Source organism: Metopolophium dirhodum, chromosome 1 (assembly GCF_019925205.1).
Source record: "Metopolophium dirhodum isolate CAU chromosome 1, ASM1992520v1, whole genome shotgun sequence".
Taxonomy (NCBI): Eukaryota; Metazoa; Arthropoda; class Insecta; order Hemiptera; family Aphididae; genus Metopolophium; species Metopolophium dirhodum.
In genome coordinates, this window is record NC_083560.1 from 76028116 (window position 1) to 76056104 (window position 27989).

Here is a 27989-nt window from a genome sequence, read left to right on the forward strand (position 1 = left end):
TTATATATCAATCGTTAAACCTCTAACGAGCCGTCAGTAGTCTTCCGTCTCCCGACCGTTCCGTCTCGCGCGCGTATATTCACTGCACGCCCGGCCCGTTACCGCCGCCGCCGCCGCAGCTCGCGTATTATACACGATATTATTATAATAATATATCATACAGCGGTATACAGCGGTAACGGTATAGGCAGGTATATAACATCATTATATTATTGCTACCGCGTTTACTACCGTCCGCCGCAGTGATGCTGCACGGCCGCGCCGGACCGCCCCGCGCCGCCCTGCAGAGACGACGGTAGAGCCGCACCGAAGACCGCGACAATTATTTGCGAACAAAGTGCCTACCTACACAATATAGGTTATTACCTATATACCAGTAATTGCATGTAGGGAAGACGAAGACGACGACGACGACGACATTCGTATAATTATATAAAATGTGGCGGCTACTGTTGATGGGAACGCTGCTCCAGTCGACCGGAATAGTCGTCCAGTGCAGGAACATCAATCTGATATTGCCCAGCGTACCGGACGTCCTACACCCTCCGGTGCCGTCCTCCCAAGGTCAGTTTTTTTTTAAATCATATCTTGTTATTTCGTGTCCATACACAATATTATCATGGCACTTTTTCTATTAATTAGTATATCGTGTGTACCTCAAGCGGCCGATCGGCTACTGGCGGAAATCTCGATCCGGTTGCCGTAGGTATACCATAGGTTATAGCCTACAGGTAGGGAGGTACTCCAACCTGCAGTTTAGTGTATTTATTTAAGGTAATATTTTGTATTTACGAACGCACATACGGGGATAACATTGAATTGAGTCAAGCAAATACTTTTGGGTTATCGGAGTCGAGCCCGACCAATATTGTTAGGTTGTTCGAGTTACCCAGGACACACCACGTGGAGGTTAGCAGAGTAATCTCCCAAAAAATGTGTGTGATTGTTTACACTGTTTTTTTTTTTTTAATTGTAATAATTAGTATAAAGAGTCTATATTATGGACTCAATTCAAAGATATTAAGATAATAAGCTCAATTCAGACACATAAAAGTAGCATGGACTCGATTCAATATCACCGACATACGGTGCATATTGTTGTTAGGTACCTATGTACTTCTTAATCAGTTATAACAAAGAAACTTTAACGCAAATAAATATGTATAATATAATATTATAATACGAATGTAAAACTGCAAACAGTTATAGCTATGGTACAAATGTATTTATAAAGGAGACTTGTGGCATTTATTATTTGAGTAAATAAAAAGTTAAGTAGTATCAACTTGTGTTTTTTAGAAGTCGGAGAAATTCACATGGGTAAAATCTAACGGTATATTATAGACCGATGAGTACCTGAGAGTTAATTTATTCCGCTCGTATTAGTCGATCGCCATAAACGATAAACCATAAACGTGAAATATTTTAATAGTGTTTGCCCCAATTATATATTTTGTGATTTTCCTACGTACCTTTATGTCGAAATAAATACGTATTTAACTAATATGTAACTACTTAAAAACTTTGGAGTACGATGAATGATAAGTACCCATAATTATATGATACCTATTCGTGTTCGCTGTAGGTACTCGTGGTTTCCGAAGCAAACGAAACGAAAATAGTTAGTAAGTACGTTTCGTTTATTTTTTCGCTCATAACCCCCTGACCACTAGGTACCAGTGCGGTAAGAGGGTGGTTACCATGTGTATACGGTAACCTTCACAGCATAAAAATATTTCCTAAATCTTATATTCTATAATTCTATATTCTTTGGCCAAGAAGTTCATATATTTTTGAAAATATTTTTTTAAAAACATTTTAACCATATAATATTTTCAAAAAACATTTTACGGAAACTTTATAAAAATATTAAGTCAACATTTTTGTGCAATCATATTGTACAATATTTTTTTTTAAATTGAGAAGAAAATATTTAGAAAATAATATTAAGCAAATTTTCATTATTCAAGCACATTAAAATATTCACAAAATATTATCATTTCCCAAATGCTGTGTGGGAAACGATCGCTATTACTATTCGATTTTTTACGTTATCGTTATTTTTAATTTTCAATACAAAGGTCAGAGGTCAACATTAACCTGCAGAACCAAATTTCTATTGTTACCTAACTTTAATAATGAAGTGAATTATTAACCTATCATCAAATGTATAGGTAAGATAGGATAATCTAAGAAATCTCATAAGTCATAAGATTTTGTTGATATTTCCATTTTAAAGTGATCAATGAGCATTTTTAAATTGTAAATTGTTATATTTCACATACCTATCATAGCTTCAAAATTAAAATATCGTTAAAACCGACTTATCTACATACTACGATATTCAGACCCGTAAGGATTACCTCAATTCACTCTAATATTAAAGGCTAACGACACAAAATTGGTTCAGCTGAACGTAAATTTGATGTGCGTTACGGTAAGCTTAGGTACGTTTGTAAGACGCGGAGAAGTGAGAACAACATAATATTATTATACGACAAACGTGTATGTGTGTATGACGTCCTCTCAAAATAATAATATTGATAGTAATTAATTATTGTTATTCGCAAACGGTTTAACGGTTAAGGGGATTCGATACCGTGATTTTCTGTTTTTGTCTAACACACGCGTGACATAGTATTTTAGACGTGTTTTTTGCCAAACATTCCAATTGATCTATTGAAGCTATACGAATTCTGAAAACAGATTTGAATTCGTCGTCAAGTCTACTTGAAATCGACTTTGACACATTTTTAATATTATCCCCCAAATTCCAGAAAACGTCATATTAAAAAAGAGTATTTAAACATTTTTGTATTTTAATTTTTGAAGAAGCTAAAATCAAAATTGTGGGAAAGTCGATTTCAAGTAGACTTGACAACAAATTCAAATCTGTTTTCAGAATTCTTATCACTTTATTAGATCAATTGATATGTTTGGCAAAGAAACGGTCTTAAATCCTATGTCACGCATGTGTTAAAATCACGATAAGGAATCCCCTTAATATATATTACATTTTAACGAAAAATAGACAGCTACGATATAATTATATAATTATTTGCTGAAAAGAAAGCATGATAACTTTTTTAAATATTCGACCGTCTTCGTAATATTGAACTTGAAGGTTAGGTTTGTGGAAATATTGCGTTTAAAATAAATAGGTACCTATAAATAACAAGTAAACATTGTATGTATTATATGAAATATAACCTGTATAACAGAGTTAAATGTATGCTGATAATATGAGAATAAATATTATAATTATTATGTGTTCATACTTAATATTTATGAACTAACGTTTTTTTTTTTTAAGAAAATGTGGTTTTGCATTTTTTTGCACATTGCCCTAGAAACAGTACAATATATTTTATACTATAATACTTTACAAGTATTTACAATTTACTATTTAACTTTATACACTTTTACTGATTTTTTCTAAACCATTCCCGTTGAAGTATAAAAGTAACCTTATTAAAAACGTGTAGCTAGTGGACAAAGTATCTAAAAAAAAAGCCGTTAAGTAGGTAATAAATAAAAACCACTCTGCTGTAGTGCTGTACAGTTGTAGGTGTTAAATGTAGACACTAGGTACCTTCCATTGATTAGGTTACTGTAATTGACGTGTTAAATTTTAATTCAATAATTCGTATAATATTGTATACGATTAAAATGATTCTAAGCGGACTATCAGAAGTTTAATTTTTTGGTAACTATGTGGTTACCAAACTATTATTTTAATAATAATTGATATACCTAAAAATGTTAATAAATGGTCGTATTTTTTCTCCGATTATTTAAAAAAAAACTGAGAAATTTCTTATCAAAGATAAATACTATTTTATGTATTCAATTTTTTACCATAAACCTTCATCAAAGTCGAATATTGAAGCATTAATTGTTTTACCATCAAAAAGGTTTTCTCAAACAAAAAAAAATACATATCATTGTTTTCGGTGTACCACATTTTTCCGTTTACTCCGACTAATAAATGGTGGAGAAAAAAACCGTTTGAGCACGAGTCTGACGAATGAAAACTGATTATATCTGATACAATTTATTAGAATATACATCTCGTCTAATGAAGTTTTGAATTGTAGTTATTTGTGTAATTTATGATTATGATTATAATATATAATATTATATTGAACTCGGAGAAAGCGCATTTAGCAAATTATAATAAGAGTGGTTGTCCGGTGTAAATCGAGGGAAAGGTGGTTTCGAGGACGTATATGTTTTATATGTATAGTATATAAATCCGCAAATTTTTGAAATATGCCAAAAGTGTATAATATATAATGTATGCATAATATATGTGCCAAACTGCCGCAGTTGTATATATTTAGTTATGCGTCGCGTCGAATAATTTTTCGGCAGAACAACCGCTAATACCTGCATCAAGTATCAACAACGTAAAGTATTATACAGGTTGTTTGCCAAGAATGCCACCCCCATTTTAGATCATGAATGAGTTGATGAAAGTGTTGATTGTAGGTACAATGGTGCGTGTTTTTTATTCTGTCCGTAATCATTTTTCTAGTAGAAATAATATGCTTGGATTTTCAACTTAAGTATCTTTTCTGGTGGGAAACTGGGAAGGTGAATCTTGTTGGTACTTTTAAGATGATTCAAGATTAAAAACTCCCAGTAGTTTAAAAAAACTACTGGAAAACCAAATACTATTTTCAAAAAACATAAAGTTTTTGACAAAATCGCTTTTGGTTTTTTGTTGTTACTTAAAAAAAAATAAACTGTAGCTACATGATATTTTCACCAAATGCTTTTTTATGAATACAATTTTCAAAATATTTTGACTCTAAAGTTCAATTTCCATAAGTTTTTTTATAAAATAATTGTCGATAAAAATAATTTCGATCAGTCAAAAAACTTGAAAATTGAATTTAGGTAGACTTATTAGGGCTATATAAAGTTACAATGCCTAGATTTTTATTAGTTGTTAAAGGAAATAAAAATAAAATGGGAAACAATTCTACAATAATTTTTATGAGCGTCTGAAATTAAAACTTGACAAAATTCATCAAAATTACTAAAATTTGCAAATTATTTTAAGTTAGAAATAAATAAAAATGGTTTTATTTATTTAAGATTTAAAAATGTAATACAAGATGCATAATACATTTTTCCCTAGCTACACAGCTAACAAAAAAAAGTTTACTGGAACTTGGAAGGTCAATTATTTTTTTATAATCGTTTAAAGTTCATATCTTGTTGAATTTGAATATTCATCGTACATTTTTATAAAATTCGATGGCTAAGAGACTAAAAGTTGTAAGTCAAATTTTTCTCAAAATCGTTTTATTAGTCCGTAGGGATTATCTGGGTCGTCTTTTTGATTCGGTAAAACATTACAAGTCAATATCATAATTAAAACATGTTTTATTTATACTTTAATTTTTGTGTTAGGTTTTTTTAGTGCACACATATAACAAGTCCTAATTTAATGAGACATACAATAAATATTTTAACATGATCTAAATATCAAGCGGACAAATATAACAAGTCCGGACTTGTTACTTTTGTCAAAAACAATACATTCAATTTTGGACGTGTAATAATTTAGATAATATTGAATTTGTTTATCTATTTATAAAAAATTAATATGTCCGGATGTATTATTTTAAATAATAAAAATTTTTAATTTTAAATTACACTAAATAATATATGTTCAATTCGCATAAAATATCATTAAACACGGGTTTTATTTGACTAAAAATTTGATGAAAAATGCTACTTTATTATTTTTACATTCAATAAAAAATTGCAATATTTTTTTTACTTTTTTACTGCAATTATAAAAACAAATTGAATTTTTTATATCAAAAAAATTAGTCTTACGTACATTTTAACTATTTATATAATAAATTAATTAGAGTTTATATTAAATTAACAACTTTTAATATGTGTATCAAAACTTTATATGTCTACGGTAAAAATATATTATAATTGCCATTCATAACAAGTCCCATTTAAATTTAAAAGAAACATTATAATTACGTTGAAAAACAATTTTAAGACCTAAAAGTAATAATTTATGTAATCTACAGAATATTTTACAAATAAATCAGTTGCGACACCGAAATACAAAAATCTAGAACACAAATGTTTTGGTGTAGAATAATTTAAAATCTTAAACCTGCTCTCCTGTAAAATTTAATGTTTGGGACATACTTTTGGCCTTTTAGCTATCGAAATATTTTAAGTTCAAATTTGGATGAAATTAGATATTTAAACGAAGAATAACGATTTTGGTTAATTTGTTTTAATTTAAAAATATTATTTGTGGGTGCTTGCCACTTTTAAAGTATATTATTATATCTAAAATAAATTACTTCAATAGCAATAATATTATAAAATATACATAGTAGTTAGTAATATAGTCTGACAAACCGTTTTTACTCAGATTGGTTTTTTTTGTATGCACTGATTGAATTCATCATTGAATTCAAATTTAACATAATATCTATTACAGCGATCCCTCTATATAAACACCTACTATACCACCTTTTAAAAATTAGAGTTAATCGACGTATTATAAAATTTAAAAGTAAGATTATTATATAGGTAATCTCGTAGGCTTTTATTGATATTTTAATTTTGAATCAATTTATGATCTTTTTTAAGTTTTTAAAATATGTACAGTTTTCAAATGCTCATAACTTACTATAGACGTTTGTAAGAAGAAGACAACATATGAGGATGAGGTGTCCTACCGTTCGAGTTTTTATTTTAATATCTCAGAATTTGTAGAAAAAATATCTGCTAAATAATTTGCAATTACAAATTAGGTTCTCAATTGAAAAACAGAAGTTCATACTTGGATATTTTCACAGTACACTCCTTAAGTAAGTAAATCCAACGAAAAATCTCAATAATTTTAAAATATACGGTCTTAAAGTACAGGTATTTAAAAATTACAAAAATTAGATTTCGAACAACTGCATTATTGAAGGAAAAAAGAGAGGAGCATGCTTGGCAAATCATGCTATACCTAAATACTAAATATATGAATACGTCATGTACGTAATGATATAATATCTAGTTTATACATTGGAAAACTTAGGGAAGTTTTTGAAGGGAGCAAAACATCCCTAGTTTAATTTAGGTACCCCCCCCCCCCTCCCCACAGGGCCAAGACAACTAATTCCAACATTTTCAAAATTAAGACAATTTTTAAAATTATTATGATTGCAGTGCACACCGCAGTTGTGTTATAGATTATAATTTATTGGTGATATGAAATCATTAATACCTATGCATGGACATTAATAATTTGTATAAATGGTCTTGTATATTAAGTATAATAAATACTAGATCCAATATTTTATTTTTTTTTCTGGCTTTTACGGGCCATTTAGGTCCATTGCCGCAACAACCACTTGCCTCTATCCATCTCTATCTTGAGTTAGTTCTTTTTCGTCGATTACTCCCAAACTCAATGCATCTTTTGTAATCCTGTCTTTCCATCGCTGTCTGTGCTGTCCTCTCGGCCTTCTTGTGTCCGACTTCCAGCCCGTGGTCAATCCTATAGGGCCTTCGGACCTCCACATATGTCCAGCCCATCCCAGTCTACTACTCTGAAGGACTCCAATTATGTTTGTTTTGCCATATAGTTCTTCCACTTCTCGGTTTGTTCTTAATTCAAAGTCCCCTAAAGCGTTTCTTTTTGGCCCAAATATCCTTCTAAGGACCTTTCGTTCGAACGTAGCTAGTCTATTTTCAACAGTCTTTGTTGTTGCCTATGCGTCACAAGCGTATAGTGCTACCGGTCTTATCAGAACTTTGTACAGCGTTATTTTCGTTTTCCATGATAGCAGTTTTGACTGTCAGCATTCTCATTAATATTTACCCCTAAGTATTTGAAGTTTGCCATCCTTTCAAAGTCTTATTTCATGATTGTGTCTCGAAACTATCATGTATTTAGTTTTTTCCTCATTCACCATTAATCCAATTTTTTCACCATCTTCTATCAGTTTACAAGTAGTTCTCTTAAGGTTGTTATCTCCATTATTATAACATCGTCTGCGTACCCTGCCACTACCAGTTGCTGGCCATTTCCCAATATTTCATTTATTTTTGTAAAACCATTTTTAAAGATTATATTATCCTTAGTATATAAACATTTAAATAAATACAGAGTAACTATAATACTCGTTTGAATTTTGGATTAGGTACATCAACATTTTCAGAAAAATTATCCACTAAATTATTTCTACAGTAAAAAACCCCCGTTATCATTTGAAAAATATAAGTTTGTATCATCATAGGACACTTCTTAAATAGTGTTTACAATTTAAAGAATTTAATAATAATAAGGTCTTTAAGTGTATTTAAATATTATTCCAAAAATTAGAATTTGAATAAATTCATAATTAAATGAAAAAATAAAAAAATGGTTGTGAGTATGCTTGTTGAATCGCCCTATATATTTTATTTTGTTATCAGTGTTGTTATCATATAATGTGAAACCAACTGTCAACTCAAAACGAAATGAACCACGAGCACAGCGTGAATAAAGTGTGACAACTCGACTCGAAAGAAAGTCAACTGACCGCGTTGCAAAAATGGTTCGGAATGTGAAAATTGGCTATAATATATAATATTATGCTGCCGAATGCGTTTTAATATATTATAGTGCAGTTTCTGAAACGAGAGCTGAAAAGTCGCAATCACGCATTATAATATGTTATGTATATACTATACATCAACACATCGTATTTAAGTATTTAGTTGTAGGCATACCTACTAAATAAAATAATATTAGAATAAAAATAACTGTAGGTAGGCATGTACGGTTTGAGATACGTGGTATGCCCGATGAATGGCAATACACCAGTGGAGTATTTAAGATCTTAGCGAGGAGGGGATATGGAAAATTAAATTGTTCATGTCCCACATTACTTAATCATATATCAATAATAAACATAATCAATTATATATAGTAAACTGTATAAATTTATTTTTTAAGGCAAAGGCGCAAAGCACTTTAAAGTTTAAAGATAACTTCTTCATATATACTTATATTTCTTCTTCTTGGTGGCATGATAACGAGGCCGATCCATTTATATAGTATTAAATCCTATTATAAATACTATTATAACTTAACAACATAAGAGGACGTCACACCCGCATGTGTTGTCTCCGTCTTACACACGTACGACATAAACAAAACGCGTTTACGCAGTCTGAGAGAACTCGCTCGATTTTGACGTTACAATAAAAACATCTATTACAAAATTAAAAGATGACAATATTTTGGAAGGCAAGACGTTGGGTTTTTTTCAAAAATTTAAATTTTTAAAAGTAAAAGGTATTTTAAAAATGTTGACATTTTTGCTATTTCTAAACGATATAATGAACTTTATATTGGGTATAATGGAAAAACGCAACTACTTGCCCTCAGAAATACTGTCACAGTTCAATTTTATAATAGGTATTTTTTTTCTAGAACCAAAATTGAGCGATTTATACTCACAGCCTCAGACTGCATAAACGCGTTTTGTTTATATCGTAGGTACCTACGTGTGTAAGACGGAGACCACACATGCGGGTGTGACGTCCTTTTAATACAAATAATGTATTTTATTAAGTTGTTCTTAGTATTTGGTGGGTACTTAGTACATTGATAGCTATACGTTTCCAAAAGAAAAATAAAGTTCAAGGAAATATTTTATGTAATATTTAAAAAATAGTTTGTAAAAAGTGGAAACCATAGTGGGGTAAATGACGTACAAACTGCGTATAGGTTAGGTCTTGAAGAGCAAATCGCAGAATAATAATATTATGGAAGTAGAAATATATATTTTAATCCCCGTAAAGGGCGATCACTAACACGAAATATTTATCAAGTTTTTGACTGGCACAAAATGCTAGTATACTATTACCCTACGGCCTACCATAACGTAATTAAAAAAAAAAAACACAAAATGCACTGTGTAAGATATGATTATTGAATTTTAAATCATATTATTCAGTATGTACCTATATGTATTTACTATAATATAGTCATTATTCATTAGTCATAACTCATAACGCATAGTATATTATCAGTGTTGTCGTGTTGGGCAATAACAATAAACTCAAGTTAGAAGTTACTCTAATGAAATTACTTTTTAAGTACCTAATTTATACGTTATTTAAGTATTTTTTTGTACTAAATTTACTAAATTACTCGTCATTTTATTTTATACAATACCCACATTTTAAGAACCAATATTGATAATATGTGTAATTGTGTAAATATTTTTAAATATATCGAATATATATGATTTTCTGGCAATAACATTTTTGTTATATGCAGTTATAGCTGTTGGAAGATAAAGTTTAATTTTTAAGAAGTTAATTAGTAGTTTGGAAAATGCATTGTAATTTAAAATAAATTTAAATATAAAGAATACAATTCATAAAAAAATTGTATTGTCTTTTTCTTCTTAAATAAACGTTTTATGTAATTTAATTTTGTTGATTTTCATAAACTAAAATTCAATTCATTACCATTACCTAGTTAATATTGTATGGACAACAAAGGTAGTTATTAAACTCCAGTGATATTTTTGAAAATAAAAAATAAGAAGTACTTAACTTTAATTATGATTAAGTAACTTTTTTAACTCAATAAGTAATGTGACTTGACCAAATAAAAAAAAAAGTAACGCAACAATAATTTAGTCAACATTTTGAAAGGTGTAATGCCATTTAATTAGGTACCAAAAAAAATAAAAATATAACTTCCACAACACATTATGTACTATAGTATGACTACAAAAGTACAAGTTATATAAATACAACCAATTAACAAAAATAATATAAGCAAAGCAAATGGTAAATTTATCAAATTTCATGTAGGTACCGTAAAATACTATAATGTATACGAATTTTTGTATTTTATTTGAATAATGTGAATGTCTATGGAAAAGTGGGAAACTCCACCCCGGGGGACATAATTAATTTATGATAATGGTGGCTAAAACCTATTATCTATTTGAAATTTCTTATACAGCATTCCAAGTAATGTACAATAAATAATTTGAGGAAATTAATATTTTTTTTTCATTGTTGTTCAAAATGTTTGTAGCTTTAGTTGGTACTTGCTAGTATTATAATTTGGTTCCGGCGGCAATAAAGACCCAAATACCGTGCTAATACTAGCGCCTAGCACTGATTATAAAGTTGTTCGTTATTTGTGGGTAGCTTGTAATTATTATATTATTATTAATTATATTATACCTATATATATAATTTATTATTTATACCATTATGTCCTTTATTATTTACCTATGTAAAGATCTTTGAGGTGTTTTGTACTTTTGTACTTTAAAATAATTTAATGTTTCGAGTGTATTATCAGACTTTGAAAATATTAAGATTTAAAATATTATACATAGGTACTTACCTATTGTTTATGTCATGGGCAAAAAGTATATCGACAAAATTTTTTTCTTCTCGATAAAAATCATAAAATGTATTGCAGTTCACATAATGTTCTATTTAAAATTATACCTATACTAACTATTAATACCTATAATGTAGGCAGTAGATACTATAATATAATATTATTATAAACAGTATAAAAAAAATAATATTAACTGGGTAATAAAACTATATTATGTACTATTATATGAGTAGGGCAATGAATTTGTAGAAACATGCATTATTTTTAGCTTATTATTAATATGTTACTCAACAAAACCATACAAATGTTTGGTTCCTTGAAACGTAACTATCGAGAATATAACGACCACACTTTAAAAACGTTATATTATTCATTAATTAACGTTTTCTTCATATGATGGGTCACAAATTATAGGGAAGATTGATATTTCATATCTAATATATTACGATGAAGTTAGGGTTAGCTAATTCACCGCTCAACAATTTATTTTTATTATTATTTACTAATATAATTAAACAAGCAAAACAAATGTTGAACAACTTTACTACCTACCCAGTACCCACCCAAATTATTATTTATTTTTTTAAATTTAACTTTTCATTTTTACTAATTTATTGGTAAATTATTTTTGGTGGACAGAGATAGTCACCTCCTCGGTGTATCCTATAAATAATTCTAAATGGTTATCGTACAAATAATATTACTTATAAATTTAATTAATTATCGCTGCTGAGCGCAATTTATTATTACTTTAGAGAAATATATACCTACATGAAATGTATTGAGAGCAATTTATTACATATAAATGTATACCTGAAGGCTGAAATGTATTGAGTGTAATTTACTACATAGAAATAATTTATACCTGAAATGTATTGAATTGAATTTAGAATTTTTCCCTTCGTTGGGCGCAATTTATGTTTGTCCAAAAACGTTAAAAACAGAAAATAAATAATTTAAAAAAATTTTAAAAATGTGGATAGCGCTCTGCTGTACAATAGGTTAAAAGTGGGTCACTGTATGGATGGTTTTAAAGATTAATTCAAAGATATAATAATATAAGTATATACGGAAAACGATTCTGAGCGGAAACTGATAACCAAATGTAGGCTCATGGTTCAGTAGATCACATTTTCTCCGTTAGTTTAAAAATCAGAGTGAATCAACCTATTATTAAACTTGATGGTAAAAACTATACCTGTGATCGTATGTTGATTTTTTTACGATAGTTACATTTTTTTAGCAAGTTATGCGTATAATGTATATAATATACCTAGCGTAAATTAAAAATGCTCATAACTCACTTAAAAACTGAATAGGTAATTGTAAAAAACCAACATACGAACACAGATAATGTACCATCAAGTTTATCATAATAGGTCGATTCACTCTAATTTTTAAACTAACGGAGCTAAACGTGATCTGCTAAGCGTACATTTGCTATGTTACGCACTTGTTACACTGGCGTATTTAGAGGGGCGAAGGGGGGAAATTGCCGACGATATGCCAAAAAAAATAATTTTTCTTTTATTTTATTGGATTTGTTGAGAAATTATGTTAGTGATAATTGATAAGCGATAACCTATATCTTTCTTATAATATCTTTTGCATTTATATACATATTTCTGTATATAATATATATAATGTATATATATATTTATATATGTATATAATATATTTTATTATATTGTCACAAAAAAAGGCTAAAATCTAAAACGGTATAGACTGGTTTCAAGCCCTGCATTTTTAACGGAGAGAAAAAGTAAATTGTAAATTAGAGGAGGCTTGAAAGTGTTTTGTGACAATGTGTAATAAGAAACTGAGAAAAAAGGGGCGCCAAAATGTGTGTACCTATAGGGGGCCAAAATCGTAAATACGCCTCTGCTTGTACGACAGAGCAACACACGTGGGTGGGGCCTCTTAAGTCCTCTTAAGACTCATTTTATGGCTAGAAATAAATTATTGTTGGTATGATTATTGTAGGTTGTAGGTACTCATACTGATAAATAATATTTTAAGAGTTCATTAATAAAAATATTGGCGTATTTGGGGGGGGGATTATACCTTTGCCCCCCCCCCATCTCTCACTGGAAATTTCAACACTGTCACTATTTATTTTCTACTTTTATTATAAAAATAATTAATTACAAATATATATAATATAATATAATATCTTGAGCGGGCTATAAATATTTTCGGGGGTTAAGCCCTCTAGCCCTCCCCAGTTGCCCTTATAAGTTATATTATAAAGTACCAGTAAGTAAGTATCTAACTAAGTAAGTTAGGTTTTCTGTGGTACCTACCTATAGTAGTGTTTGAAAATGTCATAACATTTAAAATTGTGACTTGTGAGTATTTAAGTATTTCAGACTTCAGTATTTTAATACATTTGTTTTTTTAAAAATAAGTTTTATATTTACATATAATTGTCATTTATGACCTTCATAATTTTATGGTATATTTACCATACCTAATTTTTTACTTTCGTTTTTTCACTTATGATTTTCTCTCTAATACTGAACTGTTGAGCTATAATAATTTAACATGTTGAGTGCCACCTAGTATTTGGCGCACTGTCCAAGAATCGGGCCCGCAATTACGTCAGCCATCTGCGTATTGACGGCGACCTCCAGTGCAATGTGGTTGTTTTTACTTTTTTTCTCTACATACAACATACCAACTTGTTATTATTATTTACTATTTAGTGTTTGAATGATTAATATAGAATAATAAAATGTATAAATATCTTGTACCTGTAGGCTGTAGCAACGAATAATAATATATAAACGATGTATACGAAATAATATTATGATGTAAGTTCCTTGTATTATTTTCATTTATATATAAGTAAATTAATTACGAAAATTATATAAATAATAACATTAATAACTATATAACTGTATATTGCAAGAATAATGTAATATAATGTAGATATAATAACTATATACCTGTAATCATAAGCAATCGTTGAGGCGACGTAGTCGCTATCGACTATTTCCTGTGAAAAATAACCATTACTTTGCTGAAAATAAAATCTGAGTACACCGTTGAAAAATAGACATTTCACTGAATAACCACGAATAAAAACAGAAGCATTGCTCTGATAATCGAGTAAATTATAAAGCCATTACAAATTGTCAACTACCAGCTATGTGTTGACCGCGGTCCTGAAGACCGTGTAACATTTGTCGACTACGTATCGTCCGTGGCACTCAACGTGTATTAAAAGATAAATAAAAATAAAATATTTACCTAACCTTTGGTATTATACATTTAAAATGGTATTCAACATTTTTATATTGGTAAAAAACATACAAAAATGTTTAAAATATGTTTAAATGTTCAAATATACAATATTATACATAATATATACCTACTACAGTAATATGTCAACCACAGCAATCATATTTCATTAATATCAACGATAATACCTAGTACCTAGGTATTATTGGACTATATGGTTAATAATTGATAAATAATAAAATAACGATCATTAATATTTGTATTAAATACAATTTCAATGTTTCACGTTTTTGTGAAATATTTCACCATATGTAGGTAGTTCATATTTCATGAAATATTTCATACTTCAAACACTAGTCTATAGTGGTACCGCTATACCATAATATGCTTTACCATAAAATCAATAAACAATATAGATAAACAAGGCGCTTGACGCTTGTAGGCTGTAACCAGTGTAACCTGCAGGTTTCCATGCCGGATTGCATGAATAATCACTAAACATTTAACCAATCAATAGTGATCGCAATAGTGATGGCTCATTAAATTGTATTGAACCATTAAATTAATAAATTTTTCATGCAACTTGGCATTAATATACGGAACATGACATACGATATAGTATGTACGATACAATGTCGAAACCTACAGTAAAAACCAAATCCAAATCTGTGTTAACGCGGTCTTGGGAATACCTACCGAAATATTGTGAATATTATCGAAGCAATATTTATTATTTGTGACAACCGACGTACCGTAACTACTACCGTGCATGTATGCATGTATGCATGTGTATATTTATAATTTATACCAATATACATATTAATACCTACATGTTTTCTAAGCCAGAATAGGTTAACCAGAAAAAATATAGAGAGTAATATAATACTGTATTACTGTGTATCATATTATAAAAGTATCCTAGTTTATCTACTTATCTCCTGGCATTTTTAGGGGCGTCTACAAAAAGGTATTTTACCCTCCCCCCCTCTCCCGACAATGGATATGCCACTGAATGACACAATCCAATACCAAAAAATGCCGATATTTTCTAAAATAGGAATATAGTATCGTACTATAATAGTATACTTTACGGCTTACGTTAATGTGTTTGTAAAATTATGATTTACAGCCGGATATGATATAAGAGGAGATGATGTAGATGGTCTCCAGTCTGAGGAGGACATGGATCCGGAGGTAAGACCTGGCCTATTTCAAGGGGACATGGCAATGAACAACGAGGTAAGCCCACTGCACCGGTAAAGTATTGCACCGCTCGACTAGTCTTGGATGCGGTCTCATCGGATATTACTCCGTTTAACATTTAACGTATAATATTGTACTTGAGTTTACAGATTTTTGATTATTGGCGGGTCGGCCTACGATGGGACATTTTCCCGGAGAAACTTTGGCTCAACCGCACCGTGCCGTATTTGATCAGCCCGCTTTACGGTATGCATGCAATTATAATTTTAACAATCCTCATACATATTATATATTTATTTACATTGTTATTATATAGAATATATAATGTTAGGAAATTATTACAAACTGGCCGCAACGTGCGTAATTTATGCGATTACACGATCGATCGAATTATCCTATTTTGATATCGCGATAATAGTCTTTTGTCTTACTGTTGCAGAAACCGAACACCGGATTCTGATATACCAAGCCATCAGGACGATCAACTTTCTGACTTGCATCAAATTCGTACCGTGGACCGGCAAAGAAAAGGACTATTTGCTGATATGGCCTGTGAAATATCCTTCTGGGTGATTAATGATTATATATAATAATAATATGTTATTAAAATGTATGAAATATTATGTGATCTGTTCTACGAATAATACTTATAGTAGTATCGTATAGAGATAATACCTAGAAAATTGCATACAGTTAGGGACGTGAGACAAAAATTGACGAAGTTTTGATGATTTTAAATATTTAAATACAAATAAATATAATAAATATTAAAAAAAATACATTTATCGGCTTTATGGCGTTCGTTAATTTCATTAGGTACTTATTTAATATAATAACGATGTCGAGTACCTAATATTTCCACACCACCTTTATCTTATATAATATAAATATAATATGTACTAGCTGTATAACCCGATTTTGCCCAGAAAATAAATAAACAATTAATATAAAATACTGTGCTATAATAATATATAGGTGTATCAGTATCTCGGTTGTAGTTTTCCTCGAGTCATGGAGTATTCAGCATCGGTAAACCTCGCTTTGTGAACTTAATCGACCGTGATGGGCAATCCACTTTGTCGACGTTGTATATTTTTGAACTTGGTTAAAACTATACTCTCTACATTTCACCGATATCGCTAAGAACAATTTCTGAAATTTTCCTCAAAATTGATAGAATAGTTTTTGGGTAGGTACCGACATAGCTAGGCTACAAACATTCATTTATTTTAGATTTTGAACGGAGTAATGAATGTATTGATTTTACTATGTATGGTTTTTCTTTTAGTGCGTCTGTCATCACCTTTTGGGGCAGTAAAAATGCATCAATTGTGCACACAAATTATGTGTGTTTTTTTTTCTGTAGATCGGCAACATTTTGGATAGTAAAAATGCTCCAATAAACGAGATAAGCATCTTTTCTGATCGAAAAGTGAATCTTATTAGTTCTTTTGGGAGGTCAAAATTAAAAATTCCAAGTAGTTTTAGATAAAGTCAAGAAAAACCAAAAAAAAAATTGAAAAGTGTTAATTTTTATGCAAAACAAATTTTTTATAAGATTTTATTTTTTTGGTGAAACTCAACCCTTTGAAATTTAAACAAAATATTTATATTGGCATTTTCTATGAGTGGTAACAATTTCAAAATATTTTGAGCTTTTCGAGATAGTTATAGTTATAGCCTTGAAAAATTTTCAGAAATTTATAATTTTTTTTTAAAATTATTCTCGATAAAAACTTTTTCACTTAGTAAAAAAGCTTGAAAATTTAATACAAGGTTCTATAAGTTTTGTTAATTTAAGTTCAAAAATATTAGAAATACGTTGGCAAAATTATTTTTTAAATGCATTTAAAGGTAAAATTTTGAAAATGTTCTAACTATTTTTTATTTAGAAATTTATAAGTGTTTTTCCTTTCATATCTAACATTAGAAATGGTGATAAAAGACTTTCCACAAATGTTCTTACCTAAACCAAATAAGAAGTTTACCGGAAAGTAACTTTAACTTTTTATGAGTATTTAAATATTAAATATTTAAGGTATTAGATTTTCATCGGTAAATTAACAAATTTTCATCTCAAAACGAATAACCGTAGACTCTTCTGCAAATGTTTACTAAACATTTATATTGGCAATTTCATGGTAACATTTTTAAACTATTTTGATTCTTTTTGAGCATTTTATAGCCATAATGTTTTTTTCAAACTTCATAACTAACATAAGAAATATAATAAAAGGTTCCTAAAAAGTTTTTCTACCTCTATCAAAAAGAAAAGTTAAAAGTTTAAATTGAACTATTTATAGCCATGAGATATTTTAGATTTTTATAATAATTGTTTATTATTAATTTGATCCATACCTAAGAGGTGTAACAACTAAAATTATCAAGCTTGTATAATAACATGTAATTATGTACATTCCTATACTCGAAAATCGGAATAGTATATTATGTTGACTTATTATATTAAATATAATATAAGAAAAATAAAATAATATATCTGGTAGGTAGGTATCAAAAAAAATAAATATATTATACCGGGATTCGTAAAATAATAATTTAAAGGCAATCTACTAAAATGTTACAATAAATTCATCTTAATATTGTTTCAAGCTGATTTTCGTTCAATTAATATAATATTTTAACACGGCGACTCACCGTTGACAAATATTAATACGACTGCTTTTTGTATTTTAACAATACAGGTGTTGGTCGTACGTGGGCCGTTACGGGGGACCGCAAATTGTGTCTCTGCAGCCACCGGACGAAACTGGAGCCAATTGCTTAGGTACCGACGGACGACCTATTCACGAATTATTACATGCTCTAGGCGTTTTCCACGAGCAATCCAGATCTGACCGTGATAAATTTGTTAAGATTAATTTCGAAAACGTCATACCACGTACGTAATTAAAAAAGTATTATTAATTTGTTAAGGGGGCTCCAGCGTATCATGTTTTAAGGAGTAATATTTAGGCAATTCACATTACATTTAGACTATGCTCTTTAGGAATCACTTTTTTGATTTAAAATTAGATGTGCCAAAATAAATACAATTAGTGTAATGTAATTATTTCATGAGATTTTTAAAAAAAAATCTTAATTTTAAAGCCTTTTAAAATTGAAAATCGACTTCCTAAAAAGCTTAGATATTTTGTCAAAGAGTTCATACCTACATGTATACAAATTTAAAATCAAACATTCTGGAAGTATTTGTAATTTACCATTTCTTATTGGTCTAAAACGTATGAAAAATACGTGTGCTGCGATCCCCTAACCTCGGATCTTAGGTACTTATCTAACAATAATATTATTACTATTTTCTAGAATACCGTTCTAATTTTGATAAACAGAGTTTGAAAAACACCACTTATCAGTTTGAATATGATTACGACAGTGTCATGCACTATGGCAAAAACTTTTTCAGGTAAGTCAAACAATTCATTAATTTAATGGTTCACTAAAATCTATAAGCTACGGAATTGGTTCCCTCCCGAGTAAAAATAAAGTGTTCGAATTGGTTCTAGATAAAAATTACTCATACCAACTGTTTGAATTGATTCTCATACAAATATGTAAGCTCATAATATTTTTATTAGGTTTTCGATAACTGGGAAAGTTCTCATATCATATAACAATTTTACAACTAATATATTGGTTATATTTTTGTCCCATAGTCAGTCTTTATTAGCTAAAATTTTGTTCATTCAAAATTGCTAAAAATATTAAAAATTGAATGATTGTTAAATTTCGAGTTTACAATTTATACAAAATAAATATTGTACAAATATTTACATACATTTATATTAAATATTATATATTTCGTATTTACCTATTTTATTATTATTAGCATTGACAAATATGCTTATTGTTTGTAAAGAATACGGTATAAGTTATATTTGTATATAGACTAACTAGAGACTAGCATCACTTTTAAGTATAATATCAAAGTACTCTAGACCAGAATTTCCTTACCTTTTTGGTATGGTGCCCTACAAATTTTTTTTTATATAGGTATTGAATAATGAAATAATTAATACTTAAATCTGTTGAATAATGAATAATATATAGATTATTTTTGTAGTTTCTTATTGTTATAAGTTTACGACAGCGACCATTAAAAATATTTAGAGAAACACTGCTCTAGACAGTCCTGGGTCTGTGTAAAATGAGAAGAAAATTGATGTTGGTTAAATATTCAAGAGTTGGAAAAAAAAATTTAATTTAGTATATACTCTATTCCAAATAAAATCAGGCTTTGGCGGCGACCAGTTTTCGTTTCGCGACGATCAGACGTCGTCCCCACTACGGCGGCGCGTCATGCGCTGCCACGGAACAAAGCCACGCCCATGCGCACAACTCGGCCGCCGAAGCCTGATCTTATTTGGAATAGAGTATAGTTTTATTATCATTATGAAAGCTCATCAAAATCTTGACCGATTTGTATATTACTTGTAGACAATCCAGGAACCAATTACCAAATTATAGGCATCCATAAAATTTAATGGCTCAATCATGGGCTTCTTAATCGTATTTAATTATTTATTCATTAAATATTTAGAGATTGCTTATGCAACACAACAGAATATGTATTATATTGTATAAACGAGATAGGATTTCATGTTGAAAATAATATCAGTTTTATTACATAAATCTTGGATTATAGATGATAGCGCAATATATGTTTTCTCCCTCTGACCCATGCAAAACATAGATAAAATGTTTTCACCAAAAATAGTTTTAATGATTTTTGAGTAAAGCAGAATAAAATCACCTATTACAAAAATTATAAAGAATAATATTTTTGAGGGTATGACATATTGGATTTATATTTTATTATTATTTGACTTTGTATTGTTGTTTTTGTAATGGGTGATTTTTTACTCTAATCTTACACAAAAACATTAAAAAAATGATTCTATGTAAATTTGTTTTGTCTATGTTGGGCTTGGGTCAAAGATAGAAAACAAACTGTGAACTGACATCCATTAATATTAATTGAAGAAGTTAATTTGGTATGCATTTTACGAAAAATCTATACTAAACTGTTATAAAAACTGCATAAAACTGTAATAAATGATTAAATATGCATTATAATACAATATGCTAATTTAAAATAGTTTGTATTTAGCATTATTCGATCCTTAAACAAAATTATAGCTCATTTCATACCTATACAATGATTTATAACGAGTATGTAAAACTAAATCTGATATTTTCTATTCAAGAATTTTGTTGTATTGAAATCAATGATAAAATTTTATATTCATATAATATGGCATCTTCTATCAGCATATCTAATTAACATTGATTTTTATTAAAAAATTATTTTTAGAAGACTGACAACTTTCTGAAAACGCCAAATTTGAAATGTTAAAACAATTTGTTTAAATTATATTGTTCATAATAATATATAATATTACATATTATATAAGTTGAAGAATCTTAATAAAAATATATTTTGTAAACTTATACTGGGTTAACACAGTTACAGAAATATATTTTATAATTTATATATTATCGTTTTTAATGATTGAGATTAATATTCAGCGGGGAGGGAGGAGCGACAAAACTATCACAGTCAAATTATTATTTTTGCAACAATTTAATCAAATACATTAACTATTATAACTTATGACACTATTTTTTACTGCAGCATTGGCAAAGGAAAGCAAACCATTGTTCCAAAGATGGAAGGTAAAACGATCGGGCAGAGAAAAATGATGAGCAAGACGGACTGCTTGAAAATAAACGATTTGTACGGATGTCTAGGGACTCCGCCAAATTACAATTATAAATACTATACATTATGTAATTATATGGGTCTTTAATTGGCAATTGTATTTAACAACCAGAAAAATAAACGTTAAAAAAAATTGTACATTATTTAGTAATTTATTTCCAAGCTAAATTTCTAAAATAAAATGGTAATCAAATTGGTTTATAGCTATTACAACTAATAATTGTTGACTAAAGGTTGAAGCAACTTTAAGGTTTGTTCGTAAAGGGTTAGATGTAATGCAGTCGTGAACCCAGCTTTAATCAATGATGGAGACAGTCCTTTAAATAGACCAGTAATAGATTCTTCTCGAAGTGTAACATAGATACAGTCCAATAATCCATTGCACATAAATTTCTAAAAAAAAAAATTGGCATTGAATTAAACGAGTTTTAATCGAAATGTTAATTTTTCAGTTTGTAGAAACATTTTGTTAGATGTCAGTACAAGGTACAACGGGATGTGAAATCACCACATTTAAATACAGGAATAAACAATAAAATAATAAAACACGACTAGTTTACCTTGCCAAAACCATCCCTAGAATGAATAAAATCTTGTAATTGTATCCGTTTTTTTGCTACATCTAGTGGGTACACGATTGTTTTTGCTGCTACACCAGCCATGAATCCAGAGCTGAATTGTTTAACACTGTTCATGTGGTTGTCATGAATAGCTATAAGGCAAATAAATAAAGTTAAATGCATAAATTTTTTTATCCATCATTATTAGCATTGATCAGATCACATACTCGTATTAGTACTAGTATTCGTTGAAGAAAACTTTGAAAATGTGTTATAAAACATAAACAAGAAACCGCCTTGCAAAGCATTTTGCAGTATGGTAGGAAAAAACCCTCTGTAGTATGCAGATATACCTTCTGTCCTATACATGGATATGGCCACACTTCTCATATTTGCATAAATCTACAACATAAATACAAAATTTGTTTTAGGATTATTTTCTTTCTTTAAAATACATGTTATTATTTGATTAATAAATGTGTACAGTCCCTATGCATAATATGGTAAGCACTCTATTTGGTTCCTTTGTGGTTAAATCAAAACTTGGTCAAATATAAATCATTATATGTTAAGGCTAAATAGGCAATCTGTTTAATTTTAATAATTTGAAATTTATTATTTTTTAATATTTTAAATTTTCAATTGTTTTGTATTTGAATTTGTGTTAAAAATCATATATTAAATTAGTCATATATTTACATTACTTGATTAGATTTTTGAGCTACTAGACGAGTGCGTACAACATCAAATGGATATGACACTAAAGTAGCAGCAGCGGCAGACGAAACACCACATAGAAAATGAACACTTGAGGTCTGATTTAATTCTTTCTCAGTTATTGATAGTAATGCCAGAGTTTTTTGAAAGACTAAAAACTAAAACCATTAATTAAATATACTTTATACAATATAACTTAGGATTATAGATAGTAGGTGATATTCGAGGTGATATTATATTATACTTCTAAGTATTTATAAATACAGTGAAACCTTGATTTCTCAAATCAATAGGGGAAATGTGAGTTAATGTGGTTCTACTATAATAAATTATGTAACAAATTATGAATTCCTGATTTAAGAGTATGGGAATATAATATATACATGCACACCATCAAAATGTATTCACACAAAATCATTTTTTTTTTATCTTTTTAGGTAATCTAAGAGTAATTATACATTAAAAAAATAATAAACTCAAAAATTATAAAAAATAATAAACTCAAAAATCATAAAACCCGATTTTAGGTGAATGCGATTTATGTATTTTGCACATGTATCTGACAGAGAAAATATATTGTGCTGATAATTTCTTAATAATAGAGACTACAAACTCATTAGGCTTTAACAGTGTTTTATTTAGTGTTAATTTACACAGTGAATAATTGTTTGTAACGCATTTTAAACATTTGCGAATAATCTTTTATGAGTACATTAAAAATATTTATTGTTACTTTAAGATGAAAAATAATAATAATACAGACACTGTTTAACGTTATATCTAAAACTTTAAATTATGCAGATACCTAATACTATTCATATCTTGGGTAAAAAAAACTGTCATCTAATAATCAATGATAAAAAAATATCATTTAAGTTGATTATTATTAAATGGGAGTCTCATCAAAAATAACAAATATATTATGCATTAGGTACATTACCTAATATTATATTATATTATTTTGTATAGTTATATTTATAAGACAAAATGTTACAATTTGTAAATAAATCTAAATAAATGTATTATTAAACAAAGGTTATCTTCATATTTTTTATAAAGAAGAAATAAATACATTTATCTGGCTTTGCATTGACTACCTACAACTATTAATAAGTATATTAATTATCAATGCTACAAGTTTAAATTCAGTTTTGTACAATCCTGTTTTACATCAACACTAAATGTAACAAGTATGTATCAAAGTTAATCATTTTTAAAAAAAATACTATTTACTATGAATCTAACCTATTATTATTATAGTAGCAAGATTCTTAGGAGATATTTTAACCTATTACCAAAAATAAGTGAAAGTGGAATTAATTATTTGTGTTTTATAAGTTTGCATATTATTACAATATTGAATATTTAAAGTGAGAACTTCTTTTGTTAAAAATATTATAGAAATAGAAAAGTAAAATAATATTTTTTTTATTGATTTGATATTAATTATGGTATAGTAATTTTGTTTTTTAATAAGTTAATTTATTCATTCATTATGACTATATTTACCCTACTCATTCACAGAATAACAACCAGGCACTTATACAAAACTTGACTGTGGAATGATATTAGTCTTGTTAAGTACTTCAATATTAAATTATTTAGTAAATAAGAAGAACTAAACTACTAAATATAATATCTAGTATAATGTAACCTACCTAATTCTAGTATTACTTAATACATGGATGTATATAGTTAATAAAAACAGTGTAACGAAAGAACATACTTTATACAAAAACAATAAGTGTATAAAAGATTGAACTTTTAATGGAAAGGAACTAATTACTTGTGTTAATCCGTAGGTAGTTGATAAGAACTGTCCCGGTAAAAGACCTTTCCATAATGCCTTAAAACCTTCTTCTTTGTATATAAGATTAATTGATTGGTGAATAGATTTGTACTTGGAGTTATTTGAATTTCTTGATAATGGCTCAACTTGCAACTAAAAACAAAATATACACATAAAATAATATTATATATATTATAAAATAATATATATATATATATATATAATAAAACATATTAAATAAATATAAATACTCCCAGGATCCAGGGAGACAACTTAAATTTACCTGAAATCGTATTTTGAGTACATCAAATGGTTGACAGACCAAGCGTGTAAAAGCTCCACTACACGCGCCAGCCGTGCTATGTAATAACCATGTTGTTTTTTTTTCGTCATTGCTAATATCTAACGTCATCAATGAGGTCCTTTAGTACAAACAACTAAAAGTAATAATTTTTTAAGACATGCAGGTACCTTTCCAAAAATAATTAATCAAGTACAAATACATAAATGATGACGTTTTTTTTTTTTTTTAGTATTCAAATAATTGACCCAAACAGTCATCAAGTTACATAGGTAATAAAAACAATAGTGGTCACACGGTGGTGGAGGTCAACACTCCATGAGAATTGGTGAGGGTATTAAATTTGTACGCCTAATGGGAATATAAATGAAATCATAATTAGTATTTTAATAGATTTGAGTATTAGCGACAGCTAAATAAAATATTTTGTCCTAATTGGGTCTATGCATATAAAGTTATGTGTTCTAATTGGGTCCATATAAAATTATTTAATCTTATTAAGGACTAAATGGTGATTACAGAAAAAAATAAATTAGGTAATTACCTAAAATATTTTTTGGACTTTTATTCTAACATTTTTACACCCAAGCGAAGTTGAAAAATGTTTCACAAACAATTTTGTAAGTAGGTACTCATCGAGATCTCAAACAATTGCAAAAATTCATGGATTATTTATACTATGAAACAAGCATTTAGTGTAATCGACAATTATTTGTAAAACCATATCAAACAACAATAATATTGGTTGGTGAATAAACGTCTGTCAAACTATGGCTGAAGACGATGGACTCGGATCATTCAGAGATGAAACAAGTCACAGCTAGAGTAACAGATTAAGTAGGTAGTAGGTACATAGAAATAGAATAAATCTCAGCAACTTACGAGCAATGGGCCCGGTTTTTTGTGGATCACTTGTAACATTTGAATCTGGGATCCAATTAGTATGCGCTGATGGTAACTAGGTAACCGTCTCAAAATACGAATCGAATTTGTGTTCAAAACTCTGGAACGCACATGGCGTGTAATCGACTGTTATTCGGAAAAACATACCATCAAACGGCAATATTATGGTTGGAAGCAAAGTAACTTATAATCGACTATCGTCGTCAACACATCGCAAGCGGTGGTAAGTGCTCAGCGACGACCATCGTCAACGATAACATCGATCGACGAATAAATCCGTCAAATCACGGCCGAATACGGCCACATGGTTAGTACGAGTGACTTCCGACTGGACTTCCAAAGAGACACGAGTCCCGGCATTCCCAGCCCCGGTAAGTTAATAAATAATAATATTATAGAAATATTAATAGAATAAATCTCGGCAACTTACGAGCAATGGGCCCGGTTTTTTGTGGATCTGTCACAACAGAGATAGTTGTCCGACCTTCGACGAATAATGATAAGGAACTCTTCCAGCAGTCGGTACAATTAATTAATATTATTTATTAGGTACGGGCGTGAAATACGTGAATACTGCAGGCTGACGTCCGTCAAGATAACTCCCGTCCGTTGGCCACTTATCACTTCAGCTGATAAGGCGATAATCGCAATACTGCATATTTAATTGCCTATACATATCTCAAAGGGGGTTATACACTTATAAATTATACATTATTAGTCTACAGCACGGATTTCTATGCGGTTGCATGTTTTTTTCCATTTAATATTTTTGGATTTTTGTCAGTTATCTCCACGAATCATCATAATTTGAAATTAATGGTGAAATTTTTTTTTGCATATTTCTGCATATTTAAATGTTATTGCATATTTTGGCAAAATTCAATATTTATTGCATGTTGAAGCAAAAATGTATAAAATAATATTTTGTCAAGTGGAAAAATTAAAAATAAATATTATAGTCATCAAAAAACTGGAAACTCAAAATATGACTTTACATAAAAGCTTTTCAATAATAATTGACAAAACGAGAGAAAAAAATCACTCTAGTCCTGGATCGAAAGGTGCAACATCTACAACAAAATTAAACGAGCTTTCCAATAAAAAATAAAGGTCTGGAAATTCTATGAAAAATGAATGCAGTACTATTAGGTGAAAACGTTCAGCTCGAATAAGATCTTCATCAACAGCCGATAATACTAAAGGTATATATGCCTCAACAACTTCAGTTGACGTAGAACGTTGATACGTACGTTCTCAGTCTTTAATAATATTATGTTAACCGATAAACGTCACAGCTTCACAGAAGAAAAAAACTCCAAATTCATAGTAATATGATTGTTCGTTTTAATAATAAATACAATGCAAAAAAAAAAAAACATTGAGTTGTTCAGAAAATTCCCTACATTTTTTTTATTAAGTATTTAAGTAATTAATTATTATAAGTGGTTTAATTTGTAAATTTTGAATAAAAAAAAAATTCTTGCATATTGTTTGCATGTTTTCACTATTTTTACTGCATATTATATGGCATATTTCAATACTTTTTAGTGCATAAAAATCCGCGCTCTAATTATTACCTTACTATATAGTTATTATCGTATGGTATATATTATTGTACATTTGTACATTATAATTTATATAATATGAGCAAGCAAATAAAATTAGTTGTATAAAAAGTTAACACATTGACGTATAATACAGTAACTGCTATAGTAATATTAGTAGTTATATTAATTTAAGTCGCAATATGACCATGACTGGTATAGCAGTTGTATATAAAAAGTCGTAAAGTGGCATGACTGCTAGAGCAGTTGTGTTTCTTATGACTTCACCATATTGGAAATTATCTAGTGTCCTATTGTAACTTACTAACAATTCGGGCAAAAAAAAAAATCTAAAAATCTATAGATTATTCCCAATTAGAGTGACTACCAAATTACAGTAATTAGCCGTCATGTCCGCAACGCGTTAAAAATTAAATAACATATTATTAGTTATTACTATTATTTAAGATTCAAGTTCAAGACGGATAAATAATAATTATGATTATTATTGACTATTGAGATTATACCAAGTCTGGATTAAGGGCCATCTTCGTGTCTATAAGGGGCAATGTTTAGGTATCT

At 29.0% G+C, this 27989-nt stretch overlaps 2 protein-coding genes across 5 annotated transcripts; one reads left to right on the forward strand and one right to left on the reverse strand.

The window, feature by feature from the left end:
- On the forward strand, positions 1-21731 carry LOC132935616 (hatching enzyme 1.2-like). Its single transcript, XM_061002215.1, has 7 exons — positions 1-564; positions 15780-15889; positions 16003-16099; positions 16293-16422; positions 18556-18752; positions 19178-19277; positions 21507-21731. The coding sequence occupies exons 1-7, from the start codon at positions 438-440 to the stop codon at positions 21679-21681; spliced, it is 936 nt and encodes a 311-aa protein (XP_060858198.1). The 5' UTR covers positions 1-437; the 3' UTR covers positions 21682-21731.
- Positions 21504-26452, reverse strand: LOC132935614 (mitochondrial thiamine pyrophosphate carrier-like). Of its 4 annotated transcripts, none has more exons than XM_061002213.1 (7): positions 26294-26452; positions 24943-25081; positions 24657-24812; positions 22858-23028; positions 22381-22555; positions 22154-22305; positions 21504-21986 (listed from the first exon to the last, which is right to left on the reverse strand). In XM_061002213.1, the coding sequence occupies exons 2-7, from the start codon at positions 25069-25071 to the stop codon at positions 21807-21809; spliced, it is 963 nt and encodes a 320-aa protein (XP_060858196.1). In that variant the 5' UTR covers positions 25072-25081; positions 26294-26452; the 3' UTR covers positions 21504-21806. The 4 variants fall into 4 exon arrangements, with proteins under 4 accessions (XP_060858196.1, XP_060858194.1, XP_060858197.1 ...); XM_061002211.1 differs by having other exon boundaries at positions 24943-25096; XM_061002214.1 differs by lacking the exon at positions 26294-26452 and adding an exon at positions 25843-26283.
- Between the last annotated feature and the right edge of the window lie 1537 nt (positions 26453-27989).